Genomic DNA, 27,102 nt, shown 5'->3' with positions numbered 1-27,102 from the left:
AGAGTCATTATTCACGATTTTTGGGCCTTGGATTTAAGGGGGGGCCAAGCGAAAACACACACCCTGACCCCCCAGTAATATAAAGGACCGCTCCCCTGCCGCTCTCTTAAAAAGGTAGTCCTTAAAGTAAACATCAATGGAGCCTGCAACGACTCTACCCCAGAAAAGTTTTAGTTTGTTGTAACACAGTAAACTGCTTCCGCACAAACAGTGGAAAAATTATGGGCAAAATCCTTGCCCATATACGCACCCTCCCCTCACCCCTAAATCTTCCTGCGAATTTGCCAAAGCAAAAGCCCACTTCTGATTGGCTGGTAATGAGCCAAATCTTTGAGCATGCGCAATTGAATAACAACAAACCAAAACGCGCAATGGCCTTCGAGTGCCTCCGAAAAACCGTTCCAGTCGGTGGTAAAAACGACCCGGTTTGTCCTAATACCATTTTGCTCCTAAAAGACAAACCCCTTACATTTGGTAGGGTGATTTCAACTGAGACAAATGTCCGTCTCTTATCAAAACAAACTCCGCTAATGGTCTCTCGTAAGCATGCGACAGTAGCGTATTCGGCGGGTGAATGGACCATAGTTGATCATGAGGTAAGGTTTACGAAAATGTCGTCCTGATTGCAGAGACCTGTTCACTTTAAGGTCACGTCTACACTTCTTCTCTAGTTTGGCGACTTTATTGTATTGACTTCGTTATAAAGTATTACAGAAACGCCTAAAAGTAGCGACTGATGTCGCACTAGAATTGAAGCAAGGCCCCTTCCAGTTTCAAGTTACATGACAACTTGAAACGAGAATTTTCTTTAAATATTGACGTTCGCCTAAATCTTTTTCAATACCTCAATGCTATATGATGTATCAAGGAATATTTTTCAGTGAATCGTTTTAATAACGATTTTGTTAGAAACACAAGGCAGATCCAGCGTCCGCCATCTTGAAGTGCCTTTTTCTCTTCTTGCGATTCCATAGGTAGGGTATTTTAAAAACTGGTTGTGGCCTGTTTTTTCTCTATGAATATTTATGCACATTTGTTTACATCTTTAGTCAGCTGACTACGAAAGAGAAAATAATTCAAACAAGACCTTGATAAGTGGCTCAAAAGCTTTCTTTATTTCTCTCGTGAACGTGTTCCTTGGTTTGTGGAAGAAGCTGGTAATCGTGAAAGCGAACTTTAGTAAGTGAAATTGTTTTGGAGCATCTCTACGCTCTCTTCAGTGAAAATTTGCGACAGATTCTGAGAGAGTTTATCGGTGCAAAAAAGAATGATAATTTGCTAAAAATATTGCTCGTAAACTTGGGAGCAAACGTCTGAATCTATCTAGTAATATTTCTGGGCTTCTAACTATATATGTTCTGTTTATTTTTCCATTCATATTTTCAGTGTGATCTTCGATTTCGCTCTGAAACGGTTTCGAAATAAACTGATAATTTATCCAGAAGCCAATTCTTTGTCGAGATTTGCATATATTTTAAAGTAACCTTTGTACTGGAATCACACCAATATAGCAAGAATAAGTTATTTACGCTGACGAAACCCGCACTACCAGTCTCGAATCAAATTGCTCGTTCTTAATAGATTTCTATTTTTACATAGCTGCAAAAAAGCGAGATTCATGGCCAAACCCAAGACCTGTTAGCAGAAACCGCTATCAATGCTTCTCAGTGTAACACTCTGATTGTACATATTAACATACAAAGGGTTTTAAATTTCATATTCTATATAAAAAATACTAAGCAGCAACAAGCACTGTATGGCCCCTAGTGTACTTTCCAAATGTTTTTAGCTGTGTTTTGGTGTGTCTGTTCAGTGTATACTATTTGTTTTATATACACCTAATCTTTTCTCTTCTTCCTGGTATAAATTAACAACTTTTTATTGATTAAAGCAGTTTGCTTCTTCTGGCCTAGAAATAAGGCCACATAAAATCAATCTTGTGTCCCTGGTCTGGTGGTGATTTCTCCCCCGAGAGCATGTGGGTGGTTCTTATTTTTCTTCCTTTTTTTTCATCTTAAAATTTGTCTTTTTGCATTGAGAAAAATAATTCATCCAATCGTAGACATTGCAACACTTTTCAGTGCAGTAAAAGGGTTTGCTTAACACAACTTACGATGTATGCCATTATTAGATGGCTATCATTTGCCATTTCTTGTTATTGTAGATAAAAAAAATAAAACTTACAAGATTCTAGAAGTTTTACAGAGAAAGAATTAAAAGAAAAAGTAGCATGCGGCACAAATTCTGGACCTTATGCCTGTATGAGTCATTTCACATTTTAAGGTATTGATTAATTTTTTTTCCAACAAATGTTATACCAGCCTCCTCGTATATTGTAAAAGTCTTAAATTATTTTCTATAATTCAATTTTTGTCTAGATTTTGAAAACAATAAAATACAATGACTGAAACTATGGGCGACTTCAGGACTATTTTTTTTTTCACTTTCAAGCCCTGCCCATACAAGATATTGATATATTTATTTAAGCAGAGTGTTTTAGCACACTACATTTCCACAATTTACTCTTTCTGATTATTGCATTTTTTCTATTTTCTGCAAATTTCCAATAGCTAAATTGCTAATGGCTTTTGTCATTCAAAATCCTTGAAGGACCCACAGCATATTTGACTATAGTGCTCTTACTTTTAGGTTTCCAATAACTATTTTAAATGCTTGGCAAATACATAATAGAAATTAATTTCTTTTTTTTCAGAGTCTAAATGGTGTTTTTATCAACGGGCGCAAGATACCTGTAAACTCGCCAGAGCCTTTAAGCATTGGAGATAAAATAACGTTAGGTGTTGCTGTCAATTCAGGACATCCTGAGTTTGAATACGTCTTGGAAAGTATGTCAAAACCTAAGAAAAGGCAGGCTGAACCCAGCACAGCTAGTGAGGCTATACCTAACAAGCAACGCAAGGTTTTATCTGAAAGCGACCGGAGTAATGTGCATAGGGAAACTCCAAGTTGTAGTCATGATGAAAAAATCAAAGCTGCAGAACAGAAAATCAAGATACTGAATAATAACTTGGAGGAAAAAGAAAAGGTTTATGAAAAAGTTCTAGAGGAGCTAAAAAGAAAAGAATCTGTAATGGAAAGTGAACTTTTGCGTCAGAAAGCTTCTTTAGAAAACGAAAAAGAGGATCTAGAAAGGAGCCTAAAAGAACTTCTTGAAAAGTCTCCCAAGGAAAAGGAAGAGATGCTAAGTGAAGAGCTAGAGACTCAGAAGGAGTTACTTATAAAGGAAAAGCACAAAGTCGAGGAAAAACTTCAGAATGAGCTAAACCAGAAACTGGAACTTAAAGATAAAGAACTAGAAGAGAAACTTTTGGCCCAAAAGGCAGATCTTGAGAAAGTCATAGCTGAGAAGGAAGCTCAACAGAAAGAGCTCCAGCAGGAGCTCAGCATTCACAAGAGTGCAACGGAAAAACTAAAAGATCTTGAGGAAAATGAAAAGAGACTAGTCACTAGCGTGCAAGAGCTACAAAGCTTGATGGAAAAAAAAGATCGAGAACTACTGAAGCAAATGGAAGTTACCAAGAAAGCAGAGGAGGAAGCGAGGAAATCTGTGGTCGAGGAAATGGAGGACGAATTTAGCTGCATCGTTTGTCAAGAGCTCTTTATTCGCGCTACCACTCTCACTTGTTCACACTCTTTTTGCGAATATTGTCTACAGTCGTGGTTGCGAAAACGGAACACATGTCCTATTTGCCGTTGTGCTGTCCAAAGCCAGCCAGTCCGCTCCATCGTTCTTGACAATGCCATAGCTAAGATGGTGGATTCGATGGATGTGGCGTCCAAAGAGCGGCGGCGGGCGGTTATGGAGGAACGGGCAGAGAAGAGTAGAGGTAATAGTTTACCTTGCTACGTGGTTATCGTTGACTAGTGCTACCCTATACTAGGGTTTTTAAATTTCGACATTTTATAACCTCCGAAGAAGAAAGTATTGTTGGTGAATTCTGCTCCAAAAGTCTGAGTTTAAGGTGTGTTTTATTGGTACCGTTATTGCGTTCGACCACAGAAAGGATTGCTGCCAGCCAAAAGATTTGGAATGTCATGCAGATGCTTTTGTACTAGAGAAGAGATATGTTAACATTTAACGTACTGTAAGATGATTCAAACCGCTCGATGAAAAATAGCGAGATTTGTCTCGTGCTGCCAAAAACCTGTTAGAAGAAAATTAACGTCCAATTAGACCTCGATAGAGATTATTGAGTGGAGATTGGAGAGAAATGTACTGTAAGATTAGAAACAGTACATTAAAGAACAGATTTATACAGAAAATAATATATCTAAAGAAATTTATCAAACTGACGAATTCTTTGAATAGCTGACTAGAACTTTCAACTCCGATTCGTCGTTTTAGTTTTTGTTGTTTTATTTCTTTAGATTGTTTTTAATTGGTCTGATGTCCGAACTGTGTTATGTTTAATACCGACTCGAGAATATCATAGATCGATCCCATACCTTGGCTGAAGTGGTATGTTTTTAAGTGTTTTTTTATACCAGACATGTTATGGAATCGATAGCTGGTTTAGGTATTATTTGCGATAAGGTTATTGGCAGCTGGTGCATGGTGCAAAGAAAAACTCCTGACATGACTAAACAACAATAAAAAACGACAAAACAACTTCCATTGTTTACCTTTCCTGCATTAGGATGGAATTTCCTTAACCTTATTCTACATCGAATTTGGTGCAATAAAGCTACAAATTCCGGGTATTGAGCCGTTCAATTGTTTGCATGTTCTTTACAAGATTTGTACGTGTATATGAGTTTAACTTTAGTGTTGCCATATGTAGACCAAAATGTATAAGCAAGTTTATTCCCAAACTTAGGAGGGATGTGAGTTTATTGGCTGCCTTCAGAGGATAGTGCTAAGATAAAGCATATCCTATCTTAGAAGGGGAACAATAAAAACGTGTTTCAGTGCTCGTAATTCGAGCATCTGACATTGTACGAGACCTGTGTTTCCCTTCGCTACCTAGTATAAAAGATAGAATAAGTGAGACCAAGACATATCGGTGTGCTTCTTTACGGTAAGCAATGATAAGTGCTGCTGCACTGTATGTTAACGAGTTGGGAGTCTGTCTACTAAAGGAAATTGTTGAAGAAGACATCGATCGCAGCAGGATTGGCAACTGTAACCATGCTAAGTGTTCGTTCAAAACGTGAGTTTACCCTTCAAAAATAATACACTTACAATGTTTGATTTAGATTTTTATCGTCCTTTCTTTCACCGTCTGTAGATAAAAATAATTCTGGATGTAAAAAGAGATTCTCCATCATCGTCAATGATAATCTTTTCTTATACCTTTTGCGTTTGCTTTCTTTGATGATGTTTCTTCCAGCATCAATTTGTTTTGATTTTTTTGTTATAAAACCTAACCAATATTATTTTCTTCAGATTTTTATGCAAAACGTTCACCATGTTTATTTCTGCAACAAATGTCACGAATGCATTTGCATTGTTTGTTATTTTGATAATATCTTTTCTTTCAGCGCCTTATATGTTTTGGTTTAAATAATAGTTTCTCAAGAAGCGCATGTCGCTCATCGCGTTTCCATTAAAGAAGTGCGTGTAATTAACTTCACTTGTCTAATTTCTTGTTCGTAACGTAAGTAGCTTATTATCGTTCAGGTTATGTATAAAATTATAATTATATTCGGCTTTGCCGGATTCTTCAGGGAATGCTTGAAAACAGCATTCTTTATAATAGGATATTTATAGAGGCTCCTCAGTCAAGGACAAATACAGAAACAATATGAAGTGCAATTCTTGTTATGGTTTTCTAGTCTCGATGAAGCTCTATGTTTCTACTATTATGAATCACAGAAAGTTGAAAAACCTTTTACGAATGACGTGTCATGACTCTTTGCAAATCCGTATAGTCCGACGCTATACCGTGGCCATCTTGACAGTTTTTAAGAGTTGGGCAATAAGAATGCGAGAATTGTACTATCATGACTCTTTGCAAATCCGTATAGTCCGACGCTATACCGTGGCCATCTTGACAGTTTTTGAGAGTTAGGCAATAAGAATGCGAGAATTGTACTATTTGACGACATTGACTTTACCGTGGCCAACCTGTTAGGTTTCCTAAGTTAGCCAATAAAAGATGCAAGCATCGTACTATTTGATTGACATTGATTTTACCACGACGACAGGTTCGGTTTTCAGGTATTCCTTGGTGTTACGGAGAGCTTCGTTTTTGGCGCTCAAGGCCTTTGCCTTTGTATTTCATTGTCTCGTTCTAAGGTCTTTGTTTTGGGATTTTGTTCCATTGTGTTTCTGGTGCTGGTGTTCCGTAACATCAAGAAACTACCAGGCGAAGTTTGTCATAAGGGTGCCTGAATCAAGCTACTCCATTCACATTACTTTCAACAGCGAATCGGCGTACAAATGCTAGAGCGCACTTCCGAACACGACGGAATCCTAGGGGTGTGTGCCAATCATTATTTCTCGCATCCACGCATAACTTTCTCTGCAACTGTCTGATTTGCCCTTATTTTGTTGTTGTTCTTTTGCTTTGCCCCACCATTCCATTAGCCTGTTCCTTATGTTAATAAGAAATAACTTTATTCATAGATCTTTTTGGTTTATATTAATTAAGGCTCTGTGGGTTTTATTCTGGCAACGGTACGTTTTTTGCTCAGTATCCATTGTTCTCAACAGAGTTAGCTCAATCTTCAGGATCCCAGAGAACCCCGATCGTGTTGAATGAAGAACCCGAAAGGCGGCACGTGAGAGTCAACAACGAGGTACGTCTGGGGTGGCTCAGCACAACAGTTTATACTGTGATGCCGTAGCGTTCTTACGGGGCTTTGTTCAAAGAGGTTATTACTTTCTTGGTACGCGAGCATTGTTGGGATATCACTAATTTCATGGTTGTACGTTGCTGTTTAGGTTTCTCCTGTGTTGTGGTCAACCCAGTGAAGCTACGCTAACGATGTACATGGGCTGTTGTTTGCATGGATTTTTAGTGTATACAGTTGACTCATGATAATTCGAACCTCTCGCTAACTCAACCCAAAATCGATTTCCCTTTGCACCGTTAACTTACTGTATTTTTACCCTCAAAGACCCTCAATCAAACTTGTGTCGTACAATGTGTTAGGGCGTGGCTTACTGTAATTGGATCCCCCTGTATCCAGCTTGCGGTGCATGGCGTTTGGGCGTTGCTCATAGTGGAGGAGCTCACTTAATCTTTTTTCGTAGAATTTGTTAGTGCGTTTCTCACTATGAAGGGGGTTCTGGATCCCACTTGTGCGTTGCCTTGTGGTGGTTTTGGCTCACGGAGGAGAGGGTCCCTCTATCCAATTTGTAGCGCGTGGCGAGATGTGGAGGAGATCTCAGCATCTAGCTTGAACATTACCTAGTGCTTGAGTTCATTTACAGTAAACATCCCGTCAAAGGACCTAGAATTAGAAATACCTGGCGGTTCTTATAAAGCGGTGTACCCTTTGACAAATCAGGCTGTCTAAGTTCTTAAAATTGGTTCTTATTTTTTCATATACACCAAACAATAATAGTCACTAGTAGTCAAATATTTGCTGAGTTCAGATTGATTAGAACCTATTCTCCCACACCAGGCTGATAAGGTTCTTATAAAAAGGGTACTTAAAATGAGAAGTTTCAGCTGTAGGTTCTTCATCTGTAGATCCCTATAACGCAGGTGTTTACTATACGCTGTGCAGGGGGTCCCTTGATCCAGTTTGGGCCGTATATTATGTTGGGTTTGACTCATTGTGGAGTGGGTCTCTTGATCCAGCTTGTGCGGTACCTTGTGTTGAGTTTGACTCATTGTGGAGTGGGTTCCTTGATCCAGTGTGTTCAGTACCTTGTGCTGGGTTTGACTCATTGTCGAATGCGTCCCTAGATCCAGCTTGTTCAGTACCTTGTGCTGGGTTTGACTGTGTGGAGTGGGTCCCTGGTTCAAGCTTGTGCTGTCCATATTGCCAGGCCGTGGCTTACTGTGGAAAGGGTCCCAGGATCTAGCTCGTGCATAGCCTTGTGTTGGATCTGGCTTACTAAGGAGGAGGTCCTTTTATCCAGCCTGTAGCATGCAATGTGTTAGGGCTCTACGAGACCGTGCAATTCTGACCAACGATGACGCTGTCTGGTCGGGGCTTTAAGTTTAGCTCTTCCCGTGCACAAAGACTCAAATTTAGTCGTGGTCGCAGGGGTGTAAGCTACGTAGGTCGAATCTCAATTTAAGTGATGTCATGGGCTCATACATATGAGCCCCTAGTGTTTTAACGTCGCCGCTTACGCAATATTTTGTTTCATCATCAGGTTGACGTTTGGGTTGAGCCTCGTCGTATCCACAACTCTTACTTGCGTGGCAATAACTCCAGGCATAACGAGGTGTACGAACGAGTGACGCACTACCATGACTACAGGAACCAGTACTCGCACAGGCCTCCGGCGTACGGGAACAGATACACCGGACTCTGCTTTCACTGTGGTGAGTCCTTTTCAATGGGTTCATGCACCAGGGAGCACGCCCTTTTTACTACTAGTCTTGATAGTCTCGACCTGAATTTTCTCCTCAGTCGCGGGTGGCTCTATTTTGAATGGTCGCGTACACTGCGAGAACCAAAAATATGACAGTTGTTGTATAACTAAATCGTCGTTCGAGCCAGGGGGCACTAGAAATTGCGCATGGCAGAAATATCCACCAGTTTCCTTGTGTTTTCACAACGTTATAGGGGTGAAAACTCATCTAACAATTTCGATCGGAAATTCGCGTACTCGGAGGTTCACTCGGGGATTTTCTTAGGGCATTGGCGGAACCTTTTGCATGGGGGGTTTATTCAGTTGATTGCATAACCTCCCCCTTAATTGCGATATACAGCAAATTTCATCCAAAGCAACTCTGTTTTCTTAACAAAACTTCCTAGATTTTTACTTACCCTTGTTCTTTTCTCGTTAAGGGATGCGAGGGCACTGGGCAAGAAGCTGCCCATATCGGCGATGACCGGTAGAACAGCACAGGCACCCTAGTGTAAATAGCGCAATTTGGTCTTATTGGCCGTGGTCGTCTTTAGAACAGTACATAATCGAGTTTCTTGGAATCGAGAATGCCCATTGCGTAGGCATGTTTCCATGGGGGAGGGGGTGCATAAGCAAGGGTCAGTAAATAAAGAGTGCTCAGGCGCAAAGGTATGTTCCTCTTGGGGGAGGGGGTACATAAAGAGTGCTCAGGTGCGTAGCCGTTGTTCCCCTTGGGGGAGGGGGTTGCATAAAGAGTGCTCAGGCGCGTAGTCAGGTTTCCTCTGAGGGGGGGGGGGGGGGGGGTACATAATCAAGGGTCGATAAATCAAAGAGCTCAGACCCTTAGCCAGGGTTTCTTCTGGGGGAGAGGGGTGCGCAATAAACGGTCGTTAAACGAGGAGTGCTCAGGTGTGTGACCAGATACACGTGGTAGCGGGTTCCTTGGGCGTGATAATTAGTTCTATCACTTATATGTAAATGCAACGCAGCTTCCAGTTAGATGTTGTCAGCGTTAGATGTTGGGGACATACCTGACTTGGGCCATTCAGAGAGAGAGAGAGAAATGACAAATCCACTCGGATGTGATATGTCAGGATAAGTTGCTCTCAGGAAAAGCTTAGGCTGCGGGGTATATCTAGCGTAGTTTAATTTGCAAGTCTTTATCACTAGACTATGAACGGAAGTCAAAAAGCTGAGAGATTGCCGTAATGGTGTTTGTACATAACGATCATTAGTCAAAGCATCTGTAATGATATTTCTATGATATTTCTGTATATAGATGTAAGAACAATAATACGTCAAAGGTAATTTTCAATATAAAGTTGTATAAGGAAAATGTGTAAAATTTGAGTATTCTGATTAAAACTTTGGTGTTTAATTAAAGATGTGGCTTACTTATCAAAATAGGCGTAATTTGGCATATTTTGCTACTCTGTTTAGCCTGCTAGCCTGCTCTCAGTCTGTTTAATCTAAGATGTTTTGTCTTCGGATATTGGGAATCCTGTGGCGCGTGCGAAGGTCAAGGGGCGCTGGGGCGAATGTGCCCCCTTTGATTGATAAAGCAATGGCGTTCATTTCTCGTTGGGAAGTATCGTAAAATATTACACTTATATACGTACCTTTGACATCGCATCCCCCCACCCCCCAAGTCAGCCAATCCTTGGCACGCGCCTGTTAATGTTCTGTGCGGTTGTTTTGTGATCTAAAGGGCTCTCAAAATGTTTTTTTTAATCACGCAGCATGAAGATGCACATAGCCATTATATTATATTAGACTTTTTGCAATCTTACACAACGCAAAGGACCCCACAAAAGAGAACAGAACAAAGACAGAGTATTGTAGCTAAAAACCACGTTAACCCTTGAAAACCACGTTAACCCTTGTGTAATATAGCGAATGAAAAAATATAAGGTTCAAAGCAATTTATATCTACCGTGTGAATAAGTTCAATTTATTTTTTTAAGATGATTATGCCGCTTATTCAAACAAAGTGGTATTGAAACAATTAAAGTTAAAGCCTGGTTAATTGATGGATAATGCAGAATGAGTTTTATCCTCTTTCTTGTATACTCTTTTTAATCAGGCATACTCTAGTCTACGAAGCTGTGCGATTATTGAAAGAACGCATAGATGTCATACATAGGTAAGGTCCACCGTTGAAGGCAGTAAACAAAACGCAGGTGTATTCCCTTCGCGTTTCTGTTTACAGGAGGCTGCACGGAGAGCTTAATAGTGTATTTTTAGATATCAAAGTTGCCGCACTATTACCGCATTGTGAGGGCTTTTAGTTCTTTTCCTGTCTGATCTTTATAGCGCGCTGGCCCCAGAAACAGCATCACTAGTAAACAAGCACGCTCCAATTGCAAACCATAGGCTTTGTCTAGGTCGAACTGAGAATGTGAAGATGGATATATTGAAATGCCCTTAAACTTTGGTAAGCTTCGTATGATCATCTTTGAAAGAGAAGTTCTCTATTTTTATTTTACCAATTTACACCAAATCATTTTGACAAAAACAAACAATTGCTGTCAAACAAACTCTGTCAAACAAGAGATCATTACACAAGACATTGCCCTATGTTTGAGGAAGCCGTATGTTTGCTTTCAAGAATAAACAAAGCGGAAGAAATATTAAAATCCTGGTTATGAGTGTTTTGCCGCATAGATCGCATCTACTATGCCTGAGGAAGAGAAACAACTGGACGTGACTCTAAGAAGCGTCCCCGTTGACTTCAAGAACACTGTGTTCCTGGCTGCAGCGGTTATTCTTTTCATTGTTGGCTTTCTGGCCGTCCTCACCAATGGCTGCCTGTTGTTAACGATCGCTAAGGACCCTCTTCGTTGCTTTCGCAACAAGACTGCAGTTCTCGTTGGCTGCCTGAGTGTAACAGACTTCATAACAGGCGCCGTGACGAGCGTGTACGTTGGGGTGTTCCATGTACGGCTGATCCTCGGGTCTCCGCCTTTTATGGTTAAAGGAGTAATACTCACAAAACTGGTCTCACAGTTCACCGTGTGGAGCAGCATGTATATAATTACAGTGTTCTCTTGCGAAAGATTAATCGCCATTGCTCTGCCTTTCTTTTACCGTAGCAACGTCAGTACCGTTAAAATGTTCTCTGTGTGTGCATTAATTTGGGTTGGGTGCTTCTTTGGAAACTTTCTTGAGGTTTCAGGTCTCAGAGAAGCAACTTACAACACGATCGAGCTTTACGTGTTCTTCGTCGCACCTCTTGTCGTTGTTTTCTTCGCATATTGTGGAATTTATTACAAACTCGTAAGGCAGAGGAAAATAACGCAATCACTCACAAACTCAACAGAGGAACAGCGTATCCAACAACGCCACAACCGGCGTGAAAGACAACTCACAATAACGTCTTTCTGCATCTTGGTTGGGTTCGTCTTATCCTATTGCCCTTGGTACGCGTTCTACTGGGTGGGCACCACGTGTCCAAGTTGCCTAGCAACCAGGTGGTACCTTGCATGCTACCATCTTTCCATCCCATTCCTTTATATGAATTCCGTATTCAATCCGTTGCTCTATATGTGGCGAATACCCGTCTATTGCCGAAGCATCAAAGCTGTGTTCCGGGGGGTTCCGGTTGATGCGTTGGCCGGTTCTACTAACAGTGCTCATAGTGGTAATAATATTACTTCGCAAATCAGGGCGAACCCTAAAGTACGACCGAGACAATAAGACAGTGGTACCTCTCTTAAGCGATCACTTATCAAGGGGACAACCTTTATTTATGGAACAATACACAATACCAAAAATATTTGATTTATAGCGGAGCCAGCACTGCCGTAGAATTGGGTTGTTAATGTTGGAAATGGTGTATAACTATGCGACTTAGTTTTTTTATCATCGCGCGGGTACTCTGTGATGTCGCCCTCTCGCCAGCCCTGTCGCCAACACAATTTGCAATTACTTTGCAAAAACACTCACCAGTAAAAAAAAATACACATTAAAATACTTTAGCACTACCCGAGAATGCTACCTGTTTTGATAAAACACTGACAAATACAGTAGGACCTAGACTAATCAAGCTTTTCGTGTGTCTTTTTTTATTTCGCACTCACTAGACTGATAAAGAATTGACAATTAGGGCACTTAATTCCCTTTAATCTTTGTCGAACTGATATAAAATCCGACGAGCTGTTACCTATAATTCGGAAATGGACGGCACATTGAAACCTTCGCTTTGGGAGCAAATGGAAAAGTTAAAAGAATCTTGACAGGACAATGTCTAATGACAAAGAAGGGGAAGTACTTATAAAGTATTTGTTTCTATCAGAACGAGGGTAAATCGGAGTAAGATGTGTAAAGCTTTTGAATTTAATAATGATATTGATATATCTGGCTCTTCGCCGACCGAATAACAGTAACACGATACTGTACCCACAGTTGTATAATGGAAATTTTTATTTAATCCAGAAACAAGACATTGGAGGAATCATTTTCATGGGTACACTAGCAGGCTTGGTCTCCCTGCTGGAGTTTTCTAACTACGCCATTTCCGTCAATTTTCGCTTTGAAACACCCACTATACCTGTGAAATATAAACAAGAAACAAAAATGAGATTTATTTGAGATTTATTTTAAATTAATTTTTTACTCAGCTTTTTCCTTATCATCACGATTGTTTTCAGTATTCTTGGATCCTGAGAGTAAAGGACGCATTGGGCACTATTTAATATTTTACGCTTGAGCGGGGTGCTCAAAGCAGGGCGAGAAAACATCCAATTTCGGCAATTCTACTTTTCACTTTTTGGGCAAAGAGTTTTCTCGGTTTCTACCGCCTCAAAAAGGCACGTTTTGCTACACGTTTTCTAATCTCTAACAGAAATGCAGAAATCTAAATTGGAAGTTTTTCCAAGTTTTTTTAATAACTGGGAAATTTTTCTAATTTTTCAGTGAGCTAAATTCGCCCGAAAAGTGAAAAGTTGAATTGCGGAGATTGGTCACGGATTATTCACGCTTCGTTATTGGTTTTCCCTTTCTGCCCTAGTAGTAAACAGGCCAATATGAGCTTTAGCAAGAAATACCACTTACATTTGCCTTCCAACCGCGGGCTCAACCACGACTTTCTCGAGGTACCACGGGGGAAAAACGCCATAGAACCTATTGCGCACATCGATACTGGTCAGCGGTCCAAGATCCGTAGTTACTGGGGCAACGAACGATTCACTAGATCCCTTTTGAATGTTTCGTCTGGAATTATCAATCAAAAAGGATAACACTCAGTTTTTAGCAAGTAGGGAGACATCCTCGGGTACCTAGGGCGACCAGGTCAGCCTGACGAGTCGTGAGAACGAGGTGGCGGGGGAAGGGGGAGGGAGAGATAAGAAATGCCAACTCTATGCTTGTCATTTGTGTGTTTATTACCCTAAAGTCCCCCCATAGCTTCTGACAATGTCTTTACAGCCCAACCAGTAAAAGCGTGAACACAAATTATATGTGGAATGTTCATTGTCTACTCACGTATCAGACGCGAGCATTTAGACACTGAGACTTGTTGAAACACGTGTCTAGTTAACTGTTTGAATATCTTGCGAGTGATTGGTCGGAACAAGCATTCCATACATATTTCCAGTGTGGCATCACGTAGCGATACTCGATTACATTTTCTTGCTGGACTCGCTATTTGCCGTCTCTTGGAATTGTGCATTGTAACGTTCTGTGTTAGTACTGGTGTTCGTACAAACTGTCGCCCTGGAGAAATAATGGTCATGGCCTAGAAAGGATCACTTACGCATTGAATTTGATCAGACTGTGGCTTCCGGTACTTCCATGTAACACGATGTGGACTGGAGTCGATGTGCCGCCACCATACCACTTCCTTCCTGTCTTGAAGGTCACCCGGCAATGCAAAACTGAAACACGAGAAGTGGAATCTTAAGAAATTTAAAACCTCTTTGGAATTAAAAACATGTTGAATGAGATGGTTTCACAAGCAATAGAGTCCTGAGAAAAAGATATTGAAATAAACAAAAATCTATGTTTGATTCTAGATCCCATAAGATCGAGCGACGATGGGATTCGAACCAATAACCTTCCAATGGGGTAAGGCCATAAACAACATATAAATATTCTAATTCAATTGTAACAGCCAGCACTTACGGGATTGTAGTTAAGGGTTGATGAGGGCTTCCTCTCAACATTTATCCAGCTATCCTTTGGGATGACCATGGCGATTGCCCTTTTCCACTTTTTACCCCTCATCCAATAACGAACGATATCAACGATATCAAAATAATCATCGAGATTGAAAGCCAAACGCCTTTCTTTTCATGTGCCGTTTCAAATGTGAATTTATGCAAATGGAAAGTCGATTGTTTTCTCTCCATTAAAATGCGTTTGTAATTGGAACGGCGTTTGCCCTAGGCCTACTTTGATCGAAACTTGATTCATGACGCCTTTTACAAAACTACGCACGCTTACGTGACTACTTTGACAGTCTTGTGATGATGTGAGGAACGTGTTTCTGATAAGCATGAACGTCAGTTTGGCAAAACATCAGTTCCCACTTACCGCAAAACGGCTCATCCCTGTTGGTATAGAGGAAGTATTTCCCTTTCGCCTTTCCTTTGCTCTTCACAGCGTTGTAGCCAGCGGACGGACACAGATTGTTGACACAATCGAAGCACAGCCCTCGCTCAAAGTCGTGCATAGAGGCGCATGGGAAAGCGCGCATTGCACACTGGGACGTGATGGACTCGGTGAAATAGTCATGCGCACGCACGTGGTCGCATTTGAGCGCATTGGAGGGACCTTTGAGAGGGTGAGAAAAGAGCATGTTAGGTATGGAAACAACAAAAAGGTCGCATTGAAGGGATATTTGTGTGAGTGAAAATTTTTGGGTGTTCTGGGTAGCCTGCCTCTCCTCTTTTCCCATTCACCCATAATCCTTCTTTGTCTGTGTCTGCGATATCCAAGCAACCTGGCGAAGAACCTTCTGGCAAAAGCGTAAGGCCCATGAGCTCGCTTAGCCTGCCTACCCTCTTTTTCTAATTCCCCATGCTCTTCTTTTTCTTACCGTCTGCTATATTTCGACGCCCTGACAGAACGTTCCTTCAATTAGCGTTAGGCCCATATGAGCTCGCTCTTTGTTTTTATTTCCTTAGCCTGCCTCTCTCCTTTTTCCCATTCACCCTGTCCTTCTGTGTCTTACCGTCTGCGATATCCCGGCATCCCGGCTGATTCTTGCCGCCGTTCGGGTAAAAGTCAATGTGCCCACTCTGTGTACTTGTTCCAGCAAAATCCATGTCAGTGTGCATCACGTCTACGAACTCAGCATCACTCGGGTCCAGTCTTACGTCCACGTGCTCGTTCACGAAGTACAGACCGGCTGGATCAAGACCTAAGAAGGCAATTTATTCTTGCGGAGATTTGCATACAAAGCGGAGTGTATTGTAAAAGTAATAATTCGTAACTTTTTTCGCCTCCCCCAACTGTGAATCTGACTTTTTGATGGCCCCTTAAGGCGTCTCGCGGGAAATTGCTTCCAAAAATTCGTTCAAATTGAAGTCCGTTTAGTAGCCCCTTTAAAGCATGCGATCGATCTTCTTTAGCGAACATAATCACCAAGGCCTCAAGATTGTCCGAGTTAGCTATTTGCTTACCACTGATTCGGCCAAGCTTCAGACCAGTAGTGTTATAGTAAGGAGTTTGTCTAAGTTAGTTATTTGCTTTCCACTGATTCGGCCAAGCTTCAGTCCAGTAGTGCTATAGTAAGGAGTTTGTCCAAGTTAGATTTTTGCTTACCACTGATCTGGCGAAGCTTCAGTCCAGTAGTGCTATAGTAAGGAGTTTGTCCAAGTAAGCTATTTGTTTACCATTGATCTGGCGAAGCTCCAGTCCAGTAGTGCTATAGTAAGAAGTTTGTCCAAGTAAGATATTTGCTTACCATTAATTCGGCCAAGTTTCAGTCAAGTAGTGCTATAGTAAGAAGTTTGTCCAAGTTAGATATTTGCTTACCATTAATTCGGCCAAGTTTCAGTCAAGTAGTGCTATAGTAAGGAGTTTGTCCAAGTTAGATATTTGCTTACCATTAATTCGGCCAAGCTTTAGTCCTGTAGTGCTATAGTAAGAAGTTTGTCCCAGTTAGATATTTGCTTACCATTAATTCGGCCAAGCTTTAGTCCTGTAGTGCTTTAGTAAGGAGTTTGTCCAAGTTAGCTATTTGCTTACCACTGATTCGGCCAAGTTTCAGTCCAGTAGTGCTATAGTAAAGAGTTTGTCCAAGTTAGCTATTTGCTTACCACTGATTCGGCCAAGCCTTAGTCCTGTAGTGCTATAGTAAGGAGTTTGTCCAAGTTAGCTATTTGCTTACCACTGATTCGGCCAAGCTTTAGTCCTGTAGTGCTATAGTAAGGAGTTTGTCCAAGTTAGCTATTTGCTTACCACTGATTCGGCCAAGCTTTAGTCCTGTAGTGCTATAGTAAGGAGTTTGTCCAAGTTAGCTATTTGCTTACCACTGATCTGGCGAAGCTTCAGTCCAGTAGTGCTATAGTAAGGAGTTTGTCCAAGTAAGCTATTTGCTTACCACTGATTCGGCCAAGTTTCAGTCCAGTAGTGCTTTAGTAAGGAGTTTGTCCAAGTTAGCTATTTGCTTACCACTGATTCGGCCAAGTTTCAGTCCAGTAGTGCTATAGTAAGAAGTTTGTCCAAGTTAGCTATTTGCTTACCACTGATCTGGCCAAGTTTTAGTCCAGTAGTGCTATTGTAAGGAGTTTGTCCCAGTTAGCTATTTGCTTACCACTGATCTGGCGAAGCTTCAGTCCAGTAGTGCTATAGTAAGAAGTTTGTCCAAGTTAGATATTTGCTTACCATTAATTCGGCCAAGTTTCAGTCCAGTAGTGCTATTGTAAGGAGTTTGTCCAAGTTAGCTATTTGCTTACCACTGATTCGGCCAAGCTTTAGTCCAGTAGTGCTATAGTAAGGAATTTGTCCAAGTTAGATATTTGCTTACCACTGATTAGGCCAAGTTTCAGTCCTGTAGTGCTATAGTAAGGAGTTTGTCCAAGTTAGCTATTTGTTTACCACTGATCTGGCCAAGTTTCAGTCAAGTAGTGCTATAGTAAGGAGTTTGTCCAAGTTAGATATTTGCTTACCATTAATTCGGCCAAGCTTTAGTCCTGTAGTGCTATAGTAAGGAGTTTGTCCAAGTTAGCTATTTGCTTACCACTAATTTGTCGAAGCTTCAGTCCAGTAGTGCTATAGTAAGAAGTTTGTCCAAGTTAGATATTTGCTTACCATTAATTCGGCCAAGCTTTAGTCCTGTAGTGCTATAGTAAGGAGTTTGTCCAAGTTAGCTATTTGCTTACCACTGATTCGGCCAAGTTTCAGTCCTGTAGTGCTATAGTAAGGAGTTTGTCCAAGTTAGCTATTTGCTTACCACTGATTCGGCCAAGTTTCAGTCCTGTAGTATTCTTGATCCGGCTTCCCGCATATCCGGCCACGTGACCTCCCAAGCTGAACCCAATCACCGTGAAGGAAGAAGGTGTGTTTCCGGTCTGCTTGTTCAGGAACTTAACCAGCTCTGCAATCTGAGCAGAACACGAAAGGGAAAAGCATTGAGGGAATGAAATTAGCGCGATAGATCAGTAGTACTCAGTAACTTAACCAGCTCTGCAATCTGAGCAGAGCACGAAAGGGAAAAGCATTGAGGGAATGAAATTAGCGCGATAGATCAGTAGTACCCAGTAACTTGACCAGCTCTGCAATCTGAGCAGAACACGAAAGGGAAAAGCATTGAGGGAATGAAATTAGCGCGACAGATCAGTAGTACCCAGTAACTTGACCAGCCTGCAATCTGAGCAGAACACGAAAGGGAAAAGCATTGAGGGAATGAAATTAGCGCGATAGATCAGTAGTACCCAGTAACTTGACCAGCCTGGAATCTGAGCAGAACACGAAAGGGAAAAGCATTGAGGGAATGAAATTAGCGCGATAGATCAGTAGTACCCAGTAACTTGACCAGCCTGGAATATGAGCAGAACACGAAAGGGAAAAGCATTGAGGGAATGAAATTAGCGCGACAGATCAGTAGTACCCAGTAACTTGACCAGCCTGCAATCTGAGCAGAACACGAAAGGGAAAAGCATTGAGGGAATGAAATTAGCGCGATAGATCAGTAGTACCCAGTAACTTGACCAGCCTGGAATCTGAGCAGAACACGAAAGGGAAAAGCATTGAGGTAATGAAATTAGCGCGATAGATCAGTAGTACTCAGTAACTTGACCAGCCTGCAATCTGAGCAGAACACGAAAGGGAAAAGCATTGAGGTAATGAAATTAGCGCGATAGATCAGTAGTACTCAGTAACTTGACCAGCCTGGAATATGAGCAGAACACGAAAGGGAAAAGCATTGAGGGAATGAAATTAGCGCGATAGCTCAGCGGTATTCAGGAAAGTGACCTCTGCAATCTCGCCATATAAGGAAAAGGAAGACATTAGAAGAATGGGATAGGCGCGGTGGTTCAGCTAATTCCGCCATTGGTTCTGTAAGGTGAGATGACTTCGCCCCATTCCCGTGAGAGAAATGGATTTTGAATTCTGGGCGAATATGAAATACTAAATTTGGCTGTGTAAAACTGCATTTAGTTTCGGCTGCAAGGCAGGCTAATGGGAGGTAAGCAACAAACTAATACTTATTTTCGAAAACTATATTAATTTTTCTTCAAAACACGAGTTGCAAACCTGTGCCCCCACTAATCGGGTGTTGGCAGTAGCTTGCCAGTACATCCCGTCGGCCCCAGGCCCCCAGTCTGTGATCACGACGTTGACATCGTCTTTCTGGAGAAGGGCTTGCCTCATGTGTCCTACCCAAGGTGTCGAGCCGGACTCTTAAAATGACGAGAAACATACAAAACTGTCATTCAATGATGATCGAGGCTGCTGCTGCTGATAAAAATAATGATGACAAAGTTGCTAATAATTTGGTGATGAATAAAATGACGTTTACGGTTGAGATTGTAGTGAACACTGTGGCGAAATAAAACTGAAACTGTGAATATGCAGGCGCAGATTCAGGTATTTTCAGCTTTTGTTAATCCTAAAAGCATAAGGCGACTCATTCTAAAGCATGTTCTTCTCTCAAAAGAGGAGGAGGAGGGGATCTCTTGCCTAGACCCGACCTTGATGTAACGTTGTTTATGATGATGATGATCAACAACAACGGCAAAATAATTGATGATATTTTGGTAGATATGTATGTGAATATGTGAATTGGTATGGTTGTAGTGGATGATGATACCAATATCATCATGATCACCATAAAGTCAATAAAAGATCAAGGTTATGGACGTGGGTGTTCCGGGACTTTCTAACGAAGACAATGATTTGATGATGATAACCATGTGCTGGTGGAGAGAAAAATATACAGTCGGTTGACAAAAGGTGCCGGCTTCGCGATTACGCGACAAGCCCGCATGTAAGCATGGGTAAAAAACCACTGAAGCGCCGAGCTGCATATATTAGCCAACGCGTAACTTTAGTATGCACGTTGGCTAATTTGCAGCTAGGCGCTTCAGTGATTTTACCCATGCTTACATGCGGGCTTGTCGCGTAGTCGCAAATCCTGTTAACGACAACCTTTTGTCAATCGACTGTATTTACCGGTGTATCCGTGCGCTATGACAAATGTCCTTTTTTTCCCGTCGTATGTCGAAGCCTTCAGCTTTTTTACGTCACTGTCGTCAATGGAAACAAGATGAGGATGACTACGCGTGAATAGCTGAAAGCTGGTGCCGACTTTGCTAGGAGGGGCTGGTAGCGGGACGAAAGGGCGGCTGAATGGAGAAGCGTCGCTAAAACAGCCGTACTTTCCATAACAGACCTGGTCTGAGAAGACAAAAATAAAACAATCAAACAATGAAGAAGATTGAAAAAGGAAAATATCCACGTCTGCAAACCTGAAGAGACCAGTCCAAGAATTGATAAAGTGATGGAAATGTGGACCAGCATGTTTTAATATCTCCTGAAAGAAAAAAAAAAACAAGCCGCAGGGCATGGACTGAGTGTGTTTTTATAGGAAGAGGGCAAAGCAGCAGTGATGCCTACCATATTCCCTCAGTGCTGTTTGTACAAGACTTTATCCAGTACCGGGTCTAGGGGGTTTAACCCCCCCCCCCCCCCCCTTAGGGCTGCCAGAAAGAAGTAAGTACGCAGCTGCTTTGTCTCCTATTATCTGTGTTATACAAAGGAGTTCTTTTGTCTCTATTCTTCTCGTTCTTTGTGTCGAGGTGCGGATATTGTTCATTTGCCCAATCAAATTGCAGCTTGTAAGGGCAGCGTACTGACCCCCAGAAAGTTATATGTAACAAAAAAATTACCCCCTCCCTTTGTCACTGAGCCAAACCCCCCCTCTAAGCTTTTTAGCGAAAAGCTAGATCCGCCCGTTATCATCACTTACAGCATACGATTATTTTTCAGCCGCAACAAACTTGAACTCATAAGTTGAACTTGACTTTTTGTAGACAAATCCGCTAGTAAAATTCCCGTGGCGGAGAAAGAAAGTGCAATGGAACTGTAATGGCATAAAAAAGACTTTTTTGGTCTTTCTGAGGTGGTTAACTTTTTTAAGAAAACTTTACAACCTAACCCGTTCCGAAAACATATTTTAGTGTGGGTCAACCGTGAATGCTGGGTGTGGCGTATTCAAGTGCATTGCACGTATTAGACTCAGAATTAGAAGCCATACCATTTCTTTGAAAGGAGATTTCGGAAGCGCCCTGTTGACGCACGGGGCTGGCTCGACACGTGATTAACTCAACCAATCACGATCGAAGAGGATAGAATTGGGGCGACGCGGCAATTCGTCGGAAACGAAAACAAAAAAATTCCCAAATCATAACTCGGGCTCTCCTTCGTAGGAAGCCCGAGTAATAAAAGTATTTTGAGTTTTTATATCTCGAATTTGTCAAATTCAGTCGCCAAAGCCTAATGTATCTATTACGCAATCAAGTTGACAACGAAATGGAAAGTACGATAAAACAACCCAAATGAAAACTAGTAGAAAACAACCCAAATTAAAAGTGGGAGAAAACAAATAAGAAAAGAGTACGACAAAACAACAAAATCTAGGACAAAATAGCGAAAGGAAAAGGAGCAAACAACAAAAGGAAAAGCAGGACAAAAATAATATTAGGAGAAAAAACGGATGAGGTGGTATCCATAACAACACCAACTTCGCTACTAAGTGATTAAACCTTAATTGTGTTCAGCGTTTAGCATAAAATATAATCCAATATAATGGGCTACTGTGATAATCACTATGAGAGATAATAACAAGATTACAGAAAAAGGGGTAACGGTGGCCAATTATTTTACATAGTAAACCGCTTTACACTCATTTGGAACTCACCTGCCAGAGCGTGCAGTGGCAGAATGGGACGATCACAGATGACTTAATCTTTTTAACTATTTTATCTACACTGTCACAAGCGAGCGTTAATAAGATGATGTTTGTAGAGCTGCAGAACGTGGCAATTGTGGATTTGACAACACGAACACAAATTTTAAATTAGCCAAAAGAAGGATGAAAATGTTTATATTTCTGAAGTAAACAAGGCATGGACATTATGTATAGCAGAACGTTTAGATCTAAATAAGTGTGCAGGTACTGTTGACACCAAGAGTCAGAGTTCAAACGTTTTTACTTTTTTAAAGTATCATTTCTTTAAATTAGGTAGGAATAAAAAGTACGAAAAAAAGAGAACGATCTTTGTACGAGAGAAAGCAATGTTCGTACAACATATTCAGCAATATCCACACGGGAGAAGACTTTCACTCACAAGGGAAGATGTTGAGTTTCGCGATGTCTGCGTTCCCTCAAAAGATGCGCTGCTCAAAATAACAAACTTTCCATCACTCACACGGGGCGCATCATTGGCGCCACTCTTCACCCCTCTATTAAATGTGCTTTACCCTAAGGCTTTGTTCTTTATATAATTGATGCCCGAAGCACACACAGCCGTTGGGCTCTATGTAAATATCATCAGGAAGAAAACGTTCTTAAAAATGAGTTTCAGTAGTGGTAATTATTTAAGGTGAAAAACAAAATCGAAGAGGCATGGTTTCAACGATAAAACTGTAAGATGTAATATGAAGAATTTGTATTGTGCTTATACAGGAACAGGCCCGTACCCAGGGGGTGCGAACACACAACCCCACAACGGCCGAATGTCCACTTTCGGTTCTCAATAGACGTGCTATTTGTAGACAAAACTATAAAGTATAAGCTAGATCAGTCTGGTATGTAGCCAAATCCGACAATAAACATCCTGTGGCAATACTGCAATAGCATAAAAACCCTGGGTGTTCAGAGAACTCACCCCCCCCCCCCCTGGAAAAATTAGTTCCACTTTTTCGGATTTCGCACCCCCCCCCCCCTCCCCCCAAGAAAACCATGTTCTAAGCGCTTCGCGTTTAAAAAAATCCTAATACACATTAAGAATGGACCATCCTAGAGTCCTGCAGCTGAGAAACACAAGCTTCTACTGTAGTAAGATCACTAGAAGTAGAAACTTCTGGGCACTTCAAGGCGAAACTGTTCTAAAGGCTTTAAACATCAACCATGGCCCATGGGAGCAGGCTACCCAAGACTGAGGAGCATGGCGTTCAGCTGTACACAAGTGTGACAAAGCAGCAAGGCCAACAGGATCGGTGTAGAAGGGAGGCAGGCCAGGCGAAGCAGAGCCAGCAATCACTGCAGCAGCTTCCATCATTCCTTGTTCTTACTGCCAGAGACCGTTCCGGGCGAAGATTGGGCTCTCCACAGCCCACAGGATGAATAGATGGTCCTCGATGTATCGACGGACAAACATCCATCAAGGAACTCAAGAAACTCTTTAGACTTTGTTTTAAGCCATTTTTTTTTATTTTGCTCATCAGATCTTGATTTATTTAGGTTTCAGTAGTACACATTAAGTACAGTTTTTTTTAATAAACAGACAGAATTTGCCCTGAAACACAAAACAAGGTATCTTGTTAGGCAACTAGACTGCTGCTGGTGACTAATGTATTTTAACATTTTAACTTCTCCAATTTATTTAAAATTCAAAGAGTTACACAAAGATTCTACTTCCATCGATTAATTCAAGCAAGTAAACCGAGTTTTTCGGTTAAATATTGCTACACAAGCATCAAACTTCATGTTTGGATGGTTATTCCAAATTTTTCTTGAAAATAAACGTCAACATTCTTTTAAACTTACTGACTGGTTTGAGTTGGATGACTTGGTCAAAGTAGCAAGGTGGAAGTAGGCCATCTACATTCCCTGGGCACAATATCACATTGTTTGTAGATGTAAAAAACTCATATCCATCTAAAAACAGACAAACAAAGCAAAAACTGTTTCATAATATCAAGAGGATACCATCATATTTTAGCCTCCTCCAGGCATAAAAAAGTATCTATAACTCTTTTAGATAAATGGGCTTTCTGCATTTTAAGGCTTCAAGGACTAGGACTAGGGCTGGGACTAGGACTGTAATGTTTTGTCTTTTGACAAGCCCTTAATCATGCTACTTTTTCATTCTTTGCCTCTTTTTGAATTGAGATGCATGTTGATAAGGCACCGGAGAAGGCTAACATCATCATCACAATCATCGCCATTATCGTCATTAGTTTTATTGTTTTTCATATAATCACATACAGTAACTTCTGTCAATGTTCAACTTTATTGACACTCTCATCCTGTCACATATAGTACTACTCAATAACTATCTCCATTATCATCTCTTTTAATGATCATGCCCTTTGTCGTTATCATCATTATCAGCATCATAATAATCATGCCCTTTCGCCATCATCATCATCATCACCATCATCCATATCCATGCCCATTGTCATCTTCATCATTATCACCATCATAATAACCATGCCCTTTGTTATCATAATCAATACCACCATCATAATAATCATGCCCTTTGTCTTATTCCTTACATCACCATCATAATCACTTTTGCCATTATCACCATCATAATCACGCCCTTTGTTATTATCGTAATTATCACCATCATAATAATCATGCCCTTTCATAATTATCATCATCACCATCATCCATAACCATGCCCATTGTCATTTTCATCATTATCACCATCATAATAACCATGCCCTATGTCATCTTCATCATTATCACCATCATAACAACCATGCCCTTTGTCATCATAATTAATACCACCATTATAATAATCATGCCCTTTGTCATATTCCTTACATCACCATCATAATCACGCCCTTTGCCATTATCACCATCATAATCACGCCCTTTGTCATTATCATAATTATCACCATCATAATAATCATGCCCTTTCATCATTATCATCATCACCATCATCCATAACCATGCCCATTGTCATTTTCATCATTATCACCATCATAATAACCATGCCCTTTGTCATCTTCATCATTATCACCATCATAAGAACCATGCCCTTTGTCATCTTCATCATTATCACCATCATAATAACCATGCCTTTTGTCATCTTCATCATTATCACCATCATAATCACGCCCTTTGCCATTATCACCATCATAATCAAGCCCTTTGTCATTATCATAATTATCACCATCATAACAATCATGCCTTTTGCCATTATCGTAACTATCACCATCATAACAATCATGCCTTTTGTCATTATCATCATTATCTCCGTCATAACAATCATGCCTTTTGTCATCATCATTGTCATAATCAAGCCCTTTGTCATTATCATAATTATCACCATTATAATAATCATGTACTTTGTCATGATCATCGCCATTATCCTCATCATGATAATTATGCACACTGTCATCATAATCAATATCAACATCATAAAAATCATGCTTTTTGTCATCCTTATTAAATCACCATAAAAATAATTGTGCACTTTGTTATAATCATTATCACCATCATAATAATCATGCCACCATCACCATTGCTGTCCCATTATTTTGCCTCATTGTCATTTTCATATCAACATCATGATATAGTACTCATAATAGTTTATCTTTAACCAAACTCTTCACCCTTATCTAAAGGGAGTTGATGATGCATACCATTTAGTGCCTTCTTGAGGTTGATATAGATCAGTAACTGACAGCTTGAGCGCATGCCGCTGATGACACCTTCCTCGCCTGGTACACCAGGGGCAAAATGAATGTGATTCCTAGCCATGCGTGACAGTCCCTATTAGTTCAAATAATAAGGATAATAATAATTTCTCTTACCAGACAGGTTTACTGCTCATAATGAGAAATTCATGGCATAGTCATTTTAAACAAAAGTTTAATGCACGAAACAACAGTAAAACCACTTGCTTTTATAAGTGTTTTTCATACCACTTTGATGATCAATATTTATCTCTTCTTTATTTTATACATTAAATTGGTTGTGTTATTCTATTTAAACCTTTGGTTGTGCCTTTTAGTTACCCCTTATGCCATTTTTTAGTTACCCCCTTGCATACTAACAAAAGGTAGCCTCTGCCTAGTTTACCTGTTTCTTTATTGACTGCCAAGAATTTAAATAGGTACCATGGATGACTGTAGGATACTTGTCCATGTCTTTGTCCGTGATAGGGGAAAGATCCAGTCCTTGAACCTTTGTAGCATCAGAAAACAAAGTGAAACAACTCATCAGTTAAAGTCACTTTTTCTGTTAGTGAAGTCTGTCCCACATTACCAGTCCCCCCCTCCGAAAGTCAGTTTTTACTGATGACCTCACCTCCATGGTATGCCCCTGACTTGCCGCTACCTGTAACCGACCACTATCTTCATCAGTTGCAAGAACAAATCGCTGTTTATCATTGTCCTTCACAACTCTTCTGACATCTTCCTCAGTGAACTGACAAAATTGCCTTAGCTTGAGGATCTCATCTACGAATATTAACCCTCCTAAAACACAGGGTAACAACCAATAAATTTGAATGAGTTGTGAATTATACAGGGATAGGTCACAAACCCTCCTCTCACATCTTTTACTCACCCCACACCCCTTATGGCTTGTTTCAATAAAAACATAATATTGGGCCTATATTTATCATTCCTATTGCTAATGACGCGACCCTTTTTATCATTTTCGACGCAAAATTTCAAACTGAAAGTTTAGAGGACAAGAAGCAGTTAGTTGAATATAATTAAGTAAACGTACGCCATTATGGCTATTTTGGTAATACTGACCAAAATTCATCTGAAGCCCCTCTTTGGCGGCCCCATGTCGGCAGATATAAGACAAAGCCTTGGACAGTTTTATATCATGGCTGTTCTACAATAGCATAGAAAATATTAAACAAAATAAAAAAAAACAGGAAGCCGCACATACTTACAAACTTTTTACTTCAAAGCTCTTTATAGTTTGTTTACCTTTCTTGTTCCATGGTTTCTGTTAGCCATTCTATCTCTCCTAGTTCTGTGTCTATGGAGTTATCAGGGAAACATAGTCAATAGTCCTACTAGACTCGGCGTTTTCGTGGGGAAAAAACCATAATGTTGATATCTTGCACCACATCCAAGAATATTACATCGACTTACGGGATACCTGTGATGAGCTGTTTTAACAGCACAGGAATCCCATTCAAAGCTGTTGTTGAGGCTCATGGGAAGGAAAGGGGGACTGG

General features: G+C 40.7%; 4 protein-coding genes across 6 annotated transcripts; 2 read left to right on the top strand and 2 right to left on the bottom strand.

Moving 5' to 3' along the window:
- The first annotated feature begins 346 nt into the window (after positions 1 to 346).
- On the top strand, positions 347 to 9,280 carry LOC5520841 (E3 ubiquitin-protein ligase rnf8). Its single transcript, XM_032365869.2, has 5 exons — positions 347 to 596; positions 2,714 to 3,848; positions 6,677 to 6,762; positions 8,297 to 8,468; positions 8,938 to 9,280. Exons 1-5 carry the CDS (start codon positions 372 to 374, stop codon positions 8,979 to 8,981), a joined length of 1,662 nt encoding a protein of 553 aa, XP_032221760.2. The 5' UTR covers positions 347 to 371; the 3' UTR covers positions 8,982 to 9,280.
- A 1,419-nt stretch (positions 9,281 to 10,699) lies between these two features.
- On the top strand, positions 10,700 to 12,445 carry LOC5520840 (melanocyte-stimulating hormone receptor). Its single transcript, XM_032365844.2, has one exon. It carries the CDS (start codon positions 11,174 to 11,176, stop codon positions 12,191 to 12,193), a length of 1,020 nt encoding a protein of 339 aa, XP_032221735.2. The 5' UTR covers positions 10,700 to 11,173; the 3' UTR covers positions 12,194 to 12,445.
- A 456-nt stretch (positions 12,446 to 12,901) lies between these two features.
- Positions 12,902 to 22,665, bottom strand: LOC5520839 (inactive pancreatic lipase-related protein 1). Of its 2 annotated transcripts, none has more exons than XM_048730250.1 (11): positions 21,864 to 22,665; positions 20,913 to 21,026; positions 20,413 to 20,477; positions 20,117 to 20,341; positions 19,199 to 19,344; positions 17,895 to 18,045; positions 15,669 to 15,857; positions 15,029 to 15,268; positions 14,250 to 14,370; positions 13,550 to 13,708; positions 12,902 to 13,046 (listed from the first exon to the last, which is right to left on the bottom strand). In XM_048730250.1, exons 3-11 carry the CDS (start codon positions 20,462 to 20,464, stop codon positions 12,968 to 12,970), a joined length of 1,362 nt encoding a protein of 453 aa, XP_048586207.1. In that variant the 5' UTR covers positions 20,465 to 20,477; positions 20,913 to 21,026; positions 21,864 to 22,665; the 3' UTR covers positions 12,902 to 12,967. The 2 variants fall into 2 exon arrangements, with proteins under 2 accessions (XP_048586207.1, XP_048586206.1); XM_048730249.1 differs by lacking the exon at positions 21,864 to 22,665 and adding an exon at positions 21,201 to 21,512.
- Positions 22,666 to 23,355: 690 nt separating this feature from the next.
- LOC5520727 (tRNA 2'-phosphotransferase 1) lies at positions 23,356 to 27,021 on the bottom strand. Of its 2 annotated transcripts, XM_048730252.1 has the most exons (7): positions 26,849 to 27,021; positions 26,666 to 26,750; positions 26,211 to 26,380; positions 25,983 to 26,087; positions 25,544 to 25,673; positions 23,715 to 23,825; positions 23,356 to 23,463 (listed from the first exon to the last, which is right to left on the bottom strand). In XM_048730252.1, the coding sequence occupies exons 1-7, from the start codon at positions 26,876 to 26,878 to the stop codon at positions 23,441 to 23,443; spliced, it is 654 nt and encodes a 217-aa protein (XP_048586209.1). In that variant the 5' UTR covers positions 26,879 to 27,021; the 3' UTR covers positions 23,356 to 23,440. The 2 variants fall into 2 exon arrangements, with proteins under 2 accessions (XP_048586209.1, XP_048586208.1); XM_048730251.1 differs by having other exon boundaries at positions 23,356 to 23,825.
- Positions 27,022 to 27,102: the final 81 nt, after the last annotated feature.

This window comes from Nematostella vectensis, chromosome 7 (assembly GCF_932526225.1).
Source record: "Nematostella vectensis chromosome 7, jaNemVect1.1, whole genome shotgun sequence".
Taxonomy (NCBI): domain Eukaryota; kingdom Metazoa; phylum Cnidaria; class Anthozoa; order Actiniaria; family Edwardsiidae; genus Nematostella; species Nematostella vectensis.
This window is presented reverse-complemented; position numbering and strand designations above follow the sequence as displayed.

What these genes read in the sequence shown, in the direction of transcription:
- LOC5520841 (XM_032365869.2), top strand. Translation starts at nt 372, where the DNA reads ATGGCCTTCGAGTGCCTCCGAAAAACCGTTCCAGTCGGTGGTAAAAAC. An exon ending in GGACCATAGTTGATCATGAG is followed by an intron (nt 597 to 2,713) that starts GTAAGGTTTACG and finishes CTTTTTTTTCAG; the next exon opens with AGTCTAAATGGTGTTTTTAT. An exon ending in ACGTGAGAGTCAACAACGAG is followed by an intron (nt 6,763 to 8,296) that starts GTACGTCTGGGG and finishes TTTCATCATCAG; the next exon opens with GTTGACGTTTGGGTTGAGCC.
- LOC5520840 (XM_032365844.2), top strand. Translation starts at nt 11,174, where the DNA reads ATGCCTGAGGAAGAGAAACAACTGGACGTGACTCTAAGAAGCGTCCCC.
- LOC5520839 (XM_048730250.1), bottom strand. Translation starts at nt 20,464, where the DNA reads ATGCTGGTCCACATTTCCATCACTTTATCAATTCTTGGACTGGTCTCT. An exon ending in CCCGATTAGTGGGGGCACAG is followed by an intron (nt 18,046 to 19,198) that starts GTTTGCAACTCG and finishes TGTTCTGCTCAG; the next exon opens with ATTGCAGAGCTGGTTAAGTT. An exon ending in CAGGGATGAGCCGTTTTGCG is followed by an intron (nt 14,371 to 15,028) that starts GTAAGTGGGAAC and finishes CTCGTGTTTCAG; the next exon opens with TTTTGCATTGCCGGGTGACC.
- LOC5520727 (XM_048730251.1), bottom strand. Translation starts at nt 26,878, where the DNA reads ATGGCTAACAGAAACCATGGAACAAGAAAG. An exon ending in GAAACCATGGAACAAGAAAG is followed by an intron (nt 26,751 to 26,848) that starts GTAAACAAACTA and finishes ATGCTATTGTAG; the next exon opens with AACAGCCATGATATAAAACT. An exon ending in CCTCAAGAAGGCACTAAATG is followed by an intron (nt 23,826 to 25,543) that starts GTATGCATCATC and finishes GTCTGTTTTTAG; the next exon opens with ATGGATATGAGTTTTTTACA.